This window comes from Erigeron canadensis, chromosome 9 (genome assembly GCF_010389155.1).
Source record: "Erigeron canadensis isolate Cc75 chromosome 9, C_canadensis_v1, whole genome shotgun sequence".
In the NCBI taxonomy this organism is placed as follows: Eukaryota; Viridiplantae; Streptophyta; class Magnoliopsida; order Asterales; family Asteraceae; genus Erigeron; species Erigeron canadensis.
In genome coordinates this window covers 4855606-4870640 of record NC_057769.1, presented here as the reverse complement: position 1 = coordinate 4870640, position 15035 = coordinate 4855606, and the positions used below count along the sequence as shown (strand labels likewise).

Genomic DNA, 15035 nt, shown 5'->3' with positions numbered 1-15035 from the left:
GTGGTTTTTAAGTCGGAGGCTTATGTGGTTTGTACATTGGTGGAGAAATTGATTAAGAAGACCGCATTCAAGTATAATAGTACTAAATAGTGCAAGGTGGCTTACTAAATGGTGCAAGGTGGCTGTGGTAATTTTGGGGATAATTACTACTAGTTTTTTACTTTTCAAACACACATTTACCGAAAAAAGAAAAATTCCAGAAAAGCTTACTTTCAAAACGAATAAAAACATGGCTATATATGTATTTTCGGGTTTACTAGATCCACCCGGTATTTATCGAGTTTTGGACCGACCGGACCCAAAACCCTAAAGGACAGGAAATGGTGACTCGAACCAAAACCGAATGGGTCTCGGACGGGACGAATCAGACGGGCTGAAAATGGGTTTTGGGTGTCCGATCCATATCTTATCCCTAATGGTGATACATGTGGTATTGTTTTTTATGGATATCACGTACCAAGTTTTGCAGTTGACAATATAAACCAGCAATACATGAATGTGATAAACTATTACTATTAGTGGTACCAATATCACTTATCTTGTAAATATGGTTGAGCGAACATGTATTGCTCGTTGTTAACTCATTATACTATAATATTTTTGACGACCCGCACATTCTCCTTATCATATTTAAAAATATAAAAAAACAAATAAATATAATATTCCCAAATTTTATTATATATACACTAAAAAGTGATATGAATATACAAGTTTTTTAATGCATGGATTATATAAGTTCTTATAGCACATAAATTTTTTAATTAATATTCTGTTAACCCTCCAAAGTTTAAATCTTTTAACTTTTGTCCCACATTAAAGTTATTGTTTTCATTTTATTGATACTAAAATTTTGGGTTCTCATGTTTTCACTAAACAACTTTCACATGGTCACAGATTTACTTTTAAATATTTGGTTGATTCTTTTCATCTGTATTATATATATATAACATTTTTAATATATAATAACTTTCATTATCGTTACGTTTTATGTTCATTTAACATTTAAAGTATTAATTTAGTTGTTGTTTATGCTTTTATAAAAAAAACTTATACAAATTTACAAGTTCTATATGCATCAAATGTAAAAGTGCTTATAGCACATAATAATTTTTACCGATTTTCATTTTATCCTTTTAAAGTTTCTATTTTTTAATTTATTTTTTTTAACAGTCGAATGATATATATTAATAACCAACTTTTGGCGAGTCACCGAAATTAAATTACATCAAATATGTATGACTAATGTACCAAAGTGGTCACACTAAGCTATGATTTATATTAAGACAATTAATCTAGAAAAAAGAATTGGAAACAACAAAGTCAAAAATATATCCAAGCTTGAGGCAATACTTCTTTTGAGGACAACTTCATTAACTTTTGTTTAACATCAAAGTTTTCGTTTTCATTTATTGACACTAAACTTTTAAGTTTTTATCAAACAACTTTCACATAGTTACATTTTTACTTTTAAACATTTAATTATGATCTATATCTATATCTATATCTATACTACCTTACAAAACATATGACTCCTCCTATTTTTTCAAAAAATAACTTAATCTACCTAAACTAGTCATTTCTCTTATTCATTAATTTGAATATCTTTCACCTAATATACGTATAATAACTTTAATAAATTATTTACAACATTGATCCCTCAACCCTTAAAATAAGTACACCACCACTTGTTGCCACCACCACCCGTCGCACTGCCGCCGCATCGAGCGGGCATATGACTAATTTTATATAAATATCGTTTTCAATATATATTAACTTTCATCGTCATTACAATTAATGTTCATGTAATTTTTAAATCATTAATATAATTATTGTTTATGTTTATTTGTTTATTATTATTGTTACATATTTAATAATTTTTTAAAAAATTTGGGTTGAATATTTAACATAAATTTGGATTAAAACTTTGTCGGGTAAAAAATCTCATATTAACAATCACAAATAAATTGATTCACCGTTGACTCAACTTAGACTTCTCTGACCAACCAGCCAAAAAAAAAAGAAAAGAAAAAAACACACACACCAAAAAATGATGATGATGAAGAAGAAAACATTGCTGCCAAAACCAGACCTAAAAATTTAATTTTACTTAAATAAAAGTTCATAAAATAATTTGTAAAAGATGGAGGGAGTAGCAGAAGGATTGTGGGAATTAGCAGAAATGTTTGAAAGGAAAGGAGAAATAGGGAAATCAATCAAGTGTTTGGAAGGAATATGTCAAAGCAATGTTAGTTTTCTCCCAGTTGTTGAAGTCAAAACGAGGCTCAGAATTGCTACTTTGCTTCTTAAACATTCTAATAATGTTAATCATGCTAAATCTCACCTTGAACGCTCTGTAAGTTTCCCTTTCTTTCTTTCTTTTCTTTCTCTCTCTCTTTTTTTTTTCACACACACACACAAATATATATATATATATATATTTTTGGGTTCAAATCCAGACCTCATGTTTAAGACAAATTGAACTGTTTTATTTGTATATATTTACTTTTACAACTTTGATCAAGGTTCAATGTTGGTAATTGTTATTTTTAGAAGTTTGACCGTTTTTCATGATTTAGTTAAGTGATGTTTTCCTAGATCAAACCAACTTATATTTAATCGAAAATGCTATGTGAAACATTATGATTATGATGTGTCAAGGTGTAATTTTTGGGTTGTGATGTTTAGAGGGGTCTTTTAAGATATACTACAAATCTGATTAACTATATGGAGTTGCACTTGTTTTTACAGCAACTACTCTTGAAGTCAATCCCCTCGTGCTTTGAGTTAAAGTGCAGAGCTTATAGCTTACTGAGTCAATGTTACCATCTTATTGGAGCTGTCTCTTCTCAAAAGCAGCTATTAAACAAGGGATTGGAACTTACTGCAACATTTGGGGAAGGGTATGTTTGTCTCTGTTAGCTCAAACTGGTGTTACTTAGTATACTTCCATTCTTGAAATTTGGGAATTCGAAACAGTTGATTTTTATTATCTAGATAAAGTTTTGAATCGGTATCCTTACATTGTCATTTTGGATTCTGAACTAATTGATATTATTGTCTATTTGAAGGTTTTCTGGGAAATTATGGTCATGCAACTTCAATTCCCAACTTGCTAATGCTCTCATCATAGAGGGAGATTATCAGGGTTCAGTATCTGCTTTGGAACAGGGTTATGTTTTTGCAAGTGAGATGTACTATCCAGAATTACAGGTTGTGTGAACTAATTACTTTATATTTCAACCAGTTAATATCACTTTGAGATATTTGGCAATTGGCAATATGTTTATGTACGTGTAATTCGACATTCTGTTACTCTACCGTATTTAATTTAGTTAAATCCATCATGGAGTTCTAGTGCAGTGTTAGGCTTGCTGGTTATTCATGTGGTTTTTATGTAATTTAATCGTTTTTGCTGTGCTTGTGAACAGATGTTTTTTGCAACTTCAGTACTGCATGTACACCTCATGCAATGGGAGGACGGAAGCTTAGTTGAAGGTGCTGTAAGTAGATGCAATGATGTTTGGGAGTCTATTGATCCAGACAGAGTAAGTCTAGATGTACTGTACTGTAGTATGTCTTTGGGCGGTTATAAAATCTGGCATGAAGTTCTACATGAGTTGCAACAATATTTTACATGACAACATAGTAGTAATAATGTCATATAATTCATTGTTAGAAGCTCTTTGACACACAAGAGCTCATTTTGTTGAGCTGTTACTTATTATGAGTTGATGCAAGAGTTCATTTTTCCCACTCTCCTTTGGGTTTGTGGGAGCTGGGTGGGCTGTGTGACGGTCATCATACACTACCTTTGTTAGGCTTACATTCTGCACACAGTGCTAAGCAAATATATATGCACGTTTTGATAGCATCTTTTTATGTCTATTCTGAATTTATTCTAATGTTAATTGGTTTTCACCTTACTCAAGAACCTGAAAAGTTGGTTTCACAAGGGCCATGACCATCTATATATTTCTTTCTTTATCCGCATTCGTTTCTAATCTAAACTACACGCCTCAGTTTTGATGTTGAACCTTGTGATATTGATTTACGTGCAATATTACAGTTTGATACAACTTTAATGAAAATTCATTAGTTTTTTCTTAAAAATCGGAAAAGAAAGTGTTTGCAGAGTTGCAGGTCAATCTGACCTGATCTGGCCTGTTGCATCCTGTACTTATAATGATCCGTTTCAAGCGGGAGCTGTTTCTTGATAAACTTTGAACTTTCAAGGCCTTAGCTGTTGATTGATTTCTATTTGCTATATACATTTACCTTAATGAATTTTCTAGGGCTTGACTGTTGATTGATATTTATTACTATGCGGTGTTATATTGCTAGCTATATAAATATATACATGTGGTTGTATTGAGTATTGATATCTAATATGTTTGTTTATAAATCTTTCTCACACTTCTAATATGTTATACTTACATTGACTCGTACTGTCATGGAATCCAGAAAGACCAATGCCTTGGTTTATTCTTCTACAACGAGTTGCTCCACATATTTTATCTTCTCCGTATATGTGACTACAAGAATGCTGGTCAACACGTTGATAAATTGGACGAAGCTATGAAGACTGACTTAGAAAAGATTCAACAGGCGCGGGAGCTCACAAAGGAACTCAATATAGTCAATGAAGGTCTCTCACAAGCTGATCTACCCTACAGAGATAGGGCTACTCTCAGCTCTAGACGAATTCAACTTGAAGGAGAAATCAGTAATTTTATTGGCCCAAACTCTATTGGTCAAGAAGTGCTAGAACCTGCGTACTTTGGTAATGTGAAACGAGAGTTAGGTGACAAGCTTGAGTTAGCACCTCCTCCCATTGATGGAGAGTGGCTACCCAAAAGTGCTATATATTCACTAGTTGATCTTATGGTTGTTATTTTTGGTCGCCCAAAGGGACTTTTCAAGGAGTGTGGAAAGAGAATTCAGTGTGGACTAAATACTATTCAAGGTAGATTTTTTGGCTTGTTTCATCACCATGAATTTCCAAATGTTTGTAAGCCTAAAGCTAGTAGTGGCAAAGTGACCGGGTTAAGGTATTCATTTGCGATGGATTCCAACCTGTTGCGTTCAGTTCGGACATTTCTTGATTTCCTGTTTCCTGCGTTTATGCAACTAGGCTGTAGAGCATGGCAGTGAACTTTTTATAATTGCTAATCTCGCATATAATATTTTGAAAAAGGTGTTTTTTGCTGTATATATGGCATGGACAAGAAAAACTTCTTGGTTGGCCTTTCTGTCCTTTTTATGGAATTTATTTACAATATTTCTTATGTGGCACGACCTGCTTTAGAAACTAAGTAAATTACTTGCTGCATGCAGCGGAGCTGGTGAAATATGGAATTACTGATGGTACCACAGGTAAGCTTTCTTATTATGAGTCCTAATGAGAAGATCCTTAGTTTTGGTATTCTATTTTTTCCCAACCACTTCAAATCAATGGATAGTCGATTAGATCTAACTTGTCCTTCTGACTCCAAGCAGAGGTGGATTTGCAACACTCTGCAATTTGGATGGCTGGCGTGTACTTGATGATATTAATGCAGTTTCTTGAGAATAAAGTAGCCATGGAACTAACTCGTGCTGATTTTGTTGAAGCACAAGAGGTTTGTCGTCTGTCTTCGACATTAGAGTTGCTTTTCATGTATGCTGTATGCTTATGGCGTCTCACTATTTTTGTTTGATTTCTGAAACGCCGAGTAATGTTTTGGAACTCATTCACTGGGTGTCTTGGATCAGATATTTTTTGGGTATGTTTTGAAACACATATTCCTTGGGTGTATACATGTATCTGTGTGTGTAGAGATATATATTTGGAACTGGAGCATGGTGGGCAAACTGTTTATAAATGTTGACCTAATACAAGACCACTCTAAAGTATTTTTCACTGCAAATTAGTCTTCCTTCCCGTACAAGTCTATTGAGATTGGGCATATAGGCAAAGACTATTCTTCAGCTTCAGGGAGTTGAGCTCATCCTGATTGGTTCCTTCTTGTACGAGCCTAATGAGCCTATGCATGTCACGGTTTGACATATATTAATTGGCCTTCTAGTCCTTTTTTTTGGCAACTCTGAAAGTAAATTCATTGAGAAAGTTTCTTTCTATATGTAATATGAAACAAGCCAACTATACTGTTACGAATAATAAGTCAATAAGTAGTTCGAGGGAGTATTGTGTCATAGTTGGAAGAAGAGGGACTAGATGTGTCAAGTTAGAACTTGGTTGTTAGAGGCGGTTACTCACATTATATACTGCTTGTATATACATTTTTACGGATATGAATATATGATTTGTGTGTGTGAAATTCACATATTCTCTCCTCTCTGAAATTCTTCTTATCATATACGAGCTGATCTAAGCTTTGATTTTTAATGAATCCACATGACCCATAGGAACCAAGTGGAGCTGACTGGTCTTAAGTCTCTTAGCAACCTTTGATAGTGAATTTTATAGTATGTTTATTTAGTTCTATTTAAAGGGTCTATTTTTTAATTTTGTATGAATTGAGCGAATTTTCAAGCGTATACGAGCTCATAGGAATCAAGCCTACATGGGCTGATGTAAGTTTGAGCTTATATGAACACATAGGAACTGAGCCTTACTTACCATGCCAATGGTTTAGACTTTGGCGGACAGAGATTGAGTGTAGTCTGAGCTTACATATGTCTAATGAGCAGAGTCTTTTGAGCCAAGAAAGCCCAGGCTTGTCTTAACTATCCATGGCTGCAACTTCTTGATATATCATGCCAATGATCTTTACACACACAACTCTACTATAGAATGAACATAGCCAATTGTTATAACTTTTTGCCTTTTTGGTGTTATGTTTATTCAATATTAAGAAGTTTATGTTGACATTTGAAAGTTGACATGATCAGCACCTTTTGAATCTAGAGTTCTACCTGACATGAATATCAGAATATGCCGGACTTGATAGGAAGCTGAAACAATATATATTTTCATGCTTACAGATATTATTGGAGATGAGGGGTTGGTTTAACCGTTTCCCCACAATTTTACAAGCTTGTGAAAGCATTATTGAGATGCTTAGAGGGCAATATGCCCATTGTGTCGCTTGTTATGATGAAGCTGCTTTTCATTTTGTTGAGGCAGCAAAGGTATGTTGTTGCTTATTTGAATCATATATATTATGTATTCCTTTTAGTTTCCTTGTATAAGTGAATTATATACCAGCCTACTAAAGTTTTGTGTGGATGTCTGCAGCTGACTGAGAGCAAATCTGCACAAGCCATCTGTCACGTTTATGCAGCTGTGTCTTACATATGCATTGGTGATCCAGATTCCTATGCAAAGGTGAACTTGCTTTTCTCTCGTTGCTCGAGTCTTTTCTTGCATGCCTTATGTTTTGAAGTTTCTTGTAAATGCAGGCTTTGGAGTTGGTTGGACCAATTTATAGAATAATCGATTCTTTTGTTGGAGTTCGAGAAAAAACTACTGCTCTTTTTGCATATGGATTTATTTTAATGAGGCAGGAGAATCTACAAGAAGCACGGTAGACATCCCTATTCTTTATAGCTAGCTCTACTTAACACTCATAGGTGGGCTGGCCGGGCATGTTGTTAGGTCAGAATGGCTTAGTTTGAAACAATCTGTGCTGACCCAAAAGTCATACTATATCGACAATCATCTAAGTTTCTGAATAAAATGATTTAGGAGGTTTTATGCATTAAATAATCTTTGGGTACACTGTCGACCCCTGTTACCATCTATCGTTTAAGTTTGTGTTTTTTATTGTGTGATTATATCCATTTGAGATGAAACATCATCTGAGTTGACCCATTTTAAACTTAATGGGTCAAAATCAGCACTTCCAATTGATCTTAAAGTGCAAAACCTGCCAGACATGAAGTAAATTTTCCAATTTAATCTTTCATCTTCTTTAGGTTCAATTTTTGAATATGGACATGTGTTTAGCAACCAAGGAATGTGCAGGTTAATAGGTCTATATGTGTTTAGGTCAAAACAGGTTGGGTTGACAACCAACATTTTTTTGTTCTTTGTTTGTAGTTTTTATTACAGTAATAATTAGTGCTACAAATATAGTTTTACTTGAATTAATTCAATAAATAATACTTGATAATATCTTAAATTGGAAACAGAACCATTTGGAGGTCTAAAGGGTTTGACTGCACTTTTGACAAATTTCGATCCATTTGACCTGCTTTCTTAATATTTAATTCAATCTTTTCTACTCGTACTTGTTATTAGAATCCAACTGGAACGGCTCGTTCTCAAATACATATTAGGAATTAGCTTGATGGCTCCATTTAGATTGATACCGCCCACCCTACCCTTTATATCTATGTGGCAGTCTTTTCACCTTAGAAAACTCTATCGCAGGGTTCGATTGGCAAGTGGGTTGCAGACAACTCATACAACTCTTGGCAATCTTCAACTAGTGTCGCAGTATCTAACGGTGCTTGGCAATCTGGCACTAGCTCTTCATGATACGAGTCAAGCCCGAGAAATTTTGAGGTCTTCCCTTACGTTAGCAAAGAAGCTTTATGATATTCCCACTCAGATTTGGGTCTTATCAAACCTGACTGGTAAGTTCCGCATTTCAGTCCCTCAACCTCAACCGCTACATTTGTATGCCATGTACTTGTTTAATTAATATATAAGTTTTAGCAAAATTGGAAATGAATAATGAAGCTTTGTGATTAAGAGGTTAAATTTGTATGGGAATGTGTTTTCTCAGTGGCACTTTCTGTGACAACAAAGTATGGATTTAAAGGATAGGTTGCTATACACGGGGTCAGATGGTTTTGGTAACAGGTCGAAGTAGGGCAACTTTTAGTACAGGTCAAAACGGGCCAGGCTTTGTTTGGCTGACCTGAAAACACCTTTTTGTTAATACTCCCTTCGCCCCGAAGTAGGTTGCACCAATGTCAATTTTTTAAAAGCTTAATTAACTGTTTTTTGGCATAAGGTTAAGCTCTCTTCGTGTTGTGAACATCTTTGCAGTTGCCAAAGATGTAGCCAACAAGGAAAGTTCATTAGTCCCTTTCTTTATGATAAGCTTTTACTGCAATAACATATTTTATATCTTTTAGCCTTGCATTTGGACTCTGTATGTATATGTGTCTATGTCATACACTTTTACCACTAATCAAGCCACATTCCTTGTGCAGCATTATATGAGCAAGTAGGTGAAAAGGAGAATGAAATGAATAATCGTGATTATGAAAAGAAAAAGGCAGATGAGCTGCAAAAAAGACTCACTAAGGCACATGCATCCCGTCATCACCGTGAACTTGTAAGTTTATCTGTCTCGTTATTTTCTATCATCAGTTTTTTTATACTCGTTGCATCCCATAAATGTTGCAGCAATAATGAATATAATAAATACCATCATTTCCGTATTGAAAATGAATCTATGGATTATATGTGGAATGCGATGCTATCATTCTTAGTTAATATGGAAACAATGGTGTTTATTCGTCACTAGCAACACTTGAACAACGATTTGAGTGGCTTTCAACTTGTTTGAATTAGGTGACTTTGTAGATTTGATCCATGAGTGATAAAATGTTAAATTTTACCCAAATCAACCCATGTTTATGTCAATTGAAGTGGATAATAAGATTGATTTCCAAATTATATTTAGCTTGTCAAATGTTATTTAGAAAACAGACTAAAAGTGTTTGCCAGTCGATCCGATGTGCACTTATGAACACCTTACGCAACCCACCCATTTCTCCATCTTCATGTGAAGCAAAACCAAAACCATTGATGGCTAGACTCGGGAGTTGTGACAATGGATAAATTGTTCCTTATGTAGTAAAATTTGTTAAAAATAAAAACTTTTGCACTTTCGATGTAATATTCAACTTTTCTGCATTTCGTGAACAGATTGAGAAGACAAAATTCCAAGTTCAAAGAATAAATGAAATTGATATCAAGCGAGCATTTGCTGGGCCATCCGTGAGAGTGGATCTCGACATACCTGAATCCGTTGGATTGTCATCATCCGCTTCCAGACCTTCATCAAGGCTCATGGATGTAGATCTCAAACGTGGGACCCGCAAACGATAGTTTCATTTAACTTGTGTATTCTCTATTTTGTTGTAGAACCGTGTTAATCGTAACTGATAGATAGCAGATCCATGTTCACGTAACATCTAGTTCATGTAGATGTAGTTAATTATTTAGGGTTTAGAGTGTATGCTATTTGTATATGTTATCGTAGGAACCTGATGTAATTGTACAATTGTGATCGATGTAAATGCATGAAGATTGAATCATTTACAGACTTCTTGTACACATGCATTGCAACTCGTGTCATTGCAAGGCATTTGGGGTAAGCCCTCAAATGAACAATTCTTTGTGCAACTGTGCACATACACAAGCACATCCAACTATCCAAGGCATTTGGGGGTAGTTATAATATTTATTTGTTTGCATAGCTATTTACTACTTAACCAGGAGATTAAATATACCCATTCAGCTAGAAAACAGAAACACAAAACCACTACATAAAAGAACTAGACGTAAAAAAAGCACATTAAATGTAAGGAAATCTATATACTTTTAGTAGCATTTAAGTTGGGTGTTTTTAAAGGTAAATAAGGATTATGTTTGTCATTTTAAAATGCTAAAGGATTGGAAATATAAATTTGTTTTATAATCTGGGTTCGAGTCTCACTTCTTATATTTATGGTGTAGATATTTTTTTAGAATTTTGGGTTTCATTATTAAACATATACGCAATTTAAGACTATGAAATAAGATAAAATGTCATTTAAAAAAATATATTAGAAAAGGGTGTTAGGACTAAAAGTCTAGAAAGATATATGTTACCCCATTAGTTGCATTGAGAGAAATTACACTAACTAGCATATGTAACATGACAACCCCAAACAAAATCAAATCAAACTATTTATAAACCTATTTAAGTAGTTTTAAAATGGGATAACCACATAGAATAGAAAGCACCTTTCAATCAATTCACGAAAATAACAGTGATCTTTAAAAGTTTTGTTTTTTAGAAATAAACTTTCATTTATTACCGGAAATAGCAACATTTGACACGTGGACAAGGTGACATGGACATTTTTTGATTATGTGGCATTTTTAATGACGTGTCATTCTTTATAGCACAGAAAATAGAAAGGACATTTCGAACAATTTACGAAAATATCAATGACCTTTACAAGTTTACTTTTTAGCAATGAACTTTAATTTATAGTAGGATTACTCCAACACCTCGTCGGTGTTAGATGTGGAAATGGTTTTTTCTTCGATTTCTTTAACTAACTTAGAAACCGTCGACAGTTTGTTCGAGTTCGAGAAAACCTCTGGACCTTCGCCATCTGGATCTATCTCATGTGCGGACAAACTCTTCTTAAACGAACCAAATCTGGCCTATGAAACTATCGTCTCACCTGAACATCCGCAGGATCTCTCTCCGACGAAAACAAAGACGTTTTAACATCTAGTTTTAGAGATTTTAAAACTCGAGATAGACGAAGAAGATATAGATCTATGTCTCCTTTATGATCTTCATACACAGTTTTTCAATGCTTGAAAATTGAAGAGACTCAACAAAAATCAATGAAAAGAAGGTGAAATTAGCTTCAAAATATAATGACGAGAAAAAATACCTTGTCGGAACCGAAACTGAAACGAAGCCATTTTGGGGGGAAATGACATGACTGATAAAAATTAAATAGTAAATAAATAAAATATAATGTCACGTCATTAAAAAATGCCACGTAATCAAAAATGTCCACGTCACCATGTCCACGTGTCAAATGTTGCTATTTCCTGTAATAAATGAAAGTTCATTTCTAAATAATAAAACTTTTAAAAGTCACTGCTATTTTCGTGAATTGGTTGAAAGGTGCTTTCTATTTTCTGCAGTTATCCCTTTTAAAATTTCATACTCCAACTATGTATAACGACTACACTTGCAGATGTTTATATACTTACTTTTCATTAACTTGATCACTCGAAGTAGTTCCTTTTGTCGTCGAGTAAAATATGATTGTTTACATCTCATTTTCTTTTATACCCATTTTAATAGTACATTTTTAGTGATATTGAGTATTGTTGTTTCTTGTAGCCTATAACAACATAGACATAAAAAGTGTCCTAAGAAGCAAAAAATTTAAGGAGGCAAAATGCAAAAACAATAAAAGGTGAAGGACTTGATAAAAATAAAACATATTTCAAGTATATAGATATAGATAGATAAGGTTTTATGATTGCTTTTGCTTTACTAATTATAATAACATAGAAAATCAAGAAAAGCATCATCCTCAACAAACATAAATATCCATAACTGTCTGAAAATTTTGAAACCATACAAACACAGAATGAGTGGAATGATGAAATCTGTGGGTGCTTCGGCGGTGGTGAACATCCCCACTGCCGCCGCCGCCGCCGCCGCCGCCACCACAACAACCCAGCTCCATCACTCCGCACAATGCTTCCCATTTCTGTCATTTCCACAACATTTGCCCAAACTCACTGCTAACTGTGTCAGCTGGAGAAGGACCAGCTCGGTCCGGACATCCGTTGCTGCTGCGAATTCTTCGGATACTGTCGAGAAGGTCTGGTTTGCTTCTTTTCTTTTTTTTTGCACCATATATATATATCATTAGGTTTTGTAATGTTGCATAGAAAAGTTACTAGTTTTTGGGCCATAGGGATATTAACTGGATGAGTAGAATGGTGCAAATTTAATGCTACTTATGTGGTAATGTGCCGGTTGGTTTAGATCAACTATCATCGATTCACCCGCTGCACATGTTTTTTGGAGGACTTTGTGAATATAGGTCACCGGTTTGAATACGGGCTTACTCCATATGGTGGAATCCGTAGACATGATGAACATTGCCCAACTTTGGTCCTTTGGAAAGGGTTAGTTTGTGCCCAAAGGACACACGGGGTTAAGGGTTTCTAACCGGCTAAAATTTGATTTTATTTGTCAGACTTGCAATAATTTTTTGTAAAATTGGTCCTGTCTTAGATGTAGCACATTGTTTATATATAATAATAATAAACTCTCAAAGTAATGCAGTAGCATGAGTGATCTCTCTCTCATATCGCAGAAGTGCAATGATACAAATCCATTTTTCAAATTGCAGGAAGCGGAAAGTAAGAAGACATACCATTTTGTGGTTGCAAATGCAAAATTCATGTTGGATGATGAAGAACATTTTCAAGAGCAGTTATTCGAAAGGGCCCGTCTTTTCAAAGAGAGGAATATGGAGCAGGATTTTTGGCTCGTGATCGAACCAAAGTTTTTAGATAAGTTCCCTGACATTACTAAGAGACTCAAGAGACCTGCGGTTGCTTTGGTGTCTACCAACGGTACATGGATCAAGTAAGCACCACCACATCTTTGGAAAATTTAGATACATTTTGATTTTAATGATATTAGTTATTTTACCATCCTACGAAAATACTACACTTGAAGATAACATACATCTTTGCCATACATTCTAAAAATACCCATTTGGTCTTAGAAATGAAAAACTCGACCCGTTAATGGATAAAGGGTTCAATTTGGGTAAGGTTATATTATCTTACGGGTCAAATGGGCTAAACTTAAAAAGGTGGTGAAATCGGAAACATCTCAAATGGGTCAAAAAAGTCATCTGGAATGTGTTCAAATGCATGATGAAACGTGGCTGATTGCATTTATGAAAAAAAACAAAGGGCATCATTTCATTAACAGTGTCTGTTTTATAACAAATAATATTAATCCATTTATAAAGCTAACAATGGATGTGAAAGTGTTAACACAGAACTTGCCTGGTACTAAAAATTGTGTTTTGACTCGTTACCTCTCCCTTTCCTACCCATTTTGCCGCCCTAACGTACCAATTTCTTTACCCATCTTGTTAAAGATGGAAGTAACATTTCATGTGGTTGTAACTATTTTGGGAAAAAATAATCCAACAGTTTGTTTCAATAATCAAGTTAATGAATTTACGAGTCTTTTCTTTATTTTAACAGATCATGTGCTATATCTAAATTATTAACAGGTTTATGAAGTTGAGACTAGACCGAGTTTTGTTAGAAAGTTTTGAAGCAGAAAGTCTCGAAGAAGCATTGGACTCAAATCCTGCTAACCTAGAGTTCGAGAAACCTAAAAATTGGGTAGCACCATACCCCAAATACGAGTATGGTTGGTGGGAGGATTTCCTGTTATCAACTGCTCAGAAGCAACAAGTATGAGAAATCACATATAGATTACAAAATGCTTTGGTGTTTTCTGCTGATATCTAGAGCTCACTAGACGACGCCTAAAGGTGTCTAAATGTGTAAAACGACGGTTGCAGGATCGATAGGAAGGTGTGTATGTTTGAGGTTTTAAGAATATTAAGCTATGTCTGTAAGTTTAACTTTTTGTCGAGATGAGTTTAAATGTTTTAAATATGATTTAAGGCCATGACCTTTGGTTTTGTTTTGGTTTTAAGCAAAGCATATATGATCATGCATGTATGTAGACAGCATTTCAGTGTTCCAGATGAAAAAAATATAATCACTTCATTAGTCTGAAAGGTAGCATTATATAATGTGTTGAAAATTCAAATCATATATTAACAAGTCATTAGTTTAAGAAGATTGTTTTAAGCAATGTTACGTCAACAAACAAATTACAAATAAAATTATACAAATTTACGTGTCACGAATTGAACATGGAGAGAGAAGCATGAAAGAGGAAAAAAAAAACCTTTAATTGGTCCATCTCACATGACAAGTGAGTTTGTACATATGTATTTGTAATTTGTTTGTCATTATAGAATTTTCCGTCATTTAAAGATATATTTTTTGTGTAAACTTTTAGTAAGAGTAAAAAAATTAATGAAAAATAGAATTGAAATCCTTTAAAATTACCTTAACCATTAAATTTTAATTAAGGAACAAGATTCAAAAGTAATTTTTAAATCTTAACCTTTAATTTTAATAAAGGGCCAATATGCTTTAAGTTGAAGTCAACTTTAGAGGATTCTCACCTAATATATTAATTTGTACAGCTTTAAAAACC

At 34.1% G+C, this 15035-nt stretch overlaps 2 protein-coding genes across 2 annotated transcripts; both read left to right on the top strand.

The window, feature by feature from the left end:
• The first annotated feature begins 1837 nt into the window (after positions 1-1837).
• Positions 1838-10278, top strand: LOC122582785 (sister chromatid cohesion protein SCC4). Its single transcript, XM_043755223.1, has 13 exons — positions 1838-2353; positions 2749-2900; positions 3069-3210; positions 3429-3545; positions 4462-4963; positions 5335-5373; positions 5497-5618; positions 6985-7131; positions 7238-7327; positions 7402-7526; positions 8375-8580; positions 9166-9290; positions 9887-10278. Exons 1-13 carry the CDS (start codon positions 2141-2143, stop codon positions 10067-10069), a joined length of 2163 nt encoding a protein of 720 aa, XP_043611158.1. The 5' UTR covers positions 1838-2140; the 3' UTR covers positions 10070-10278.
• A 1960-nt stretch (positions 10279-12238) lies between these two features.
• Positions 12239-14448, top strand: LOC122581658. Its single transcript, XM_043753904.1, has 3 exons — positions 12239-12588; positions 13126-13364; positions 14029-14448. Exons 1-3 carry the CDS (start codon positions 12352-12354, stop codon positions 14219-14221), a joined length of 669 nt encoding a protein of 222 aa, XP_043609839.1. The 5' UTR covers positions 12239-12351; the 3' UTR covers positions 14222-14448.
• Positions 14449-15035: the final 587 nt, after the last annotated feature.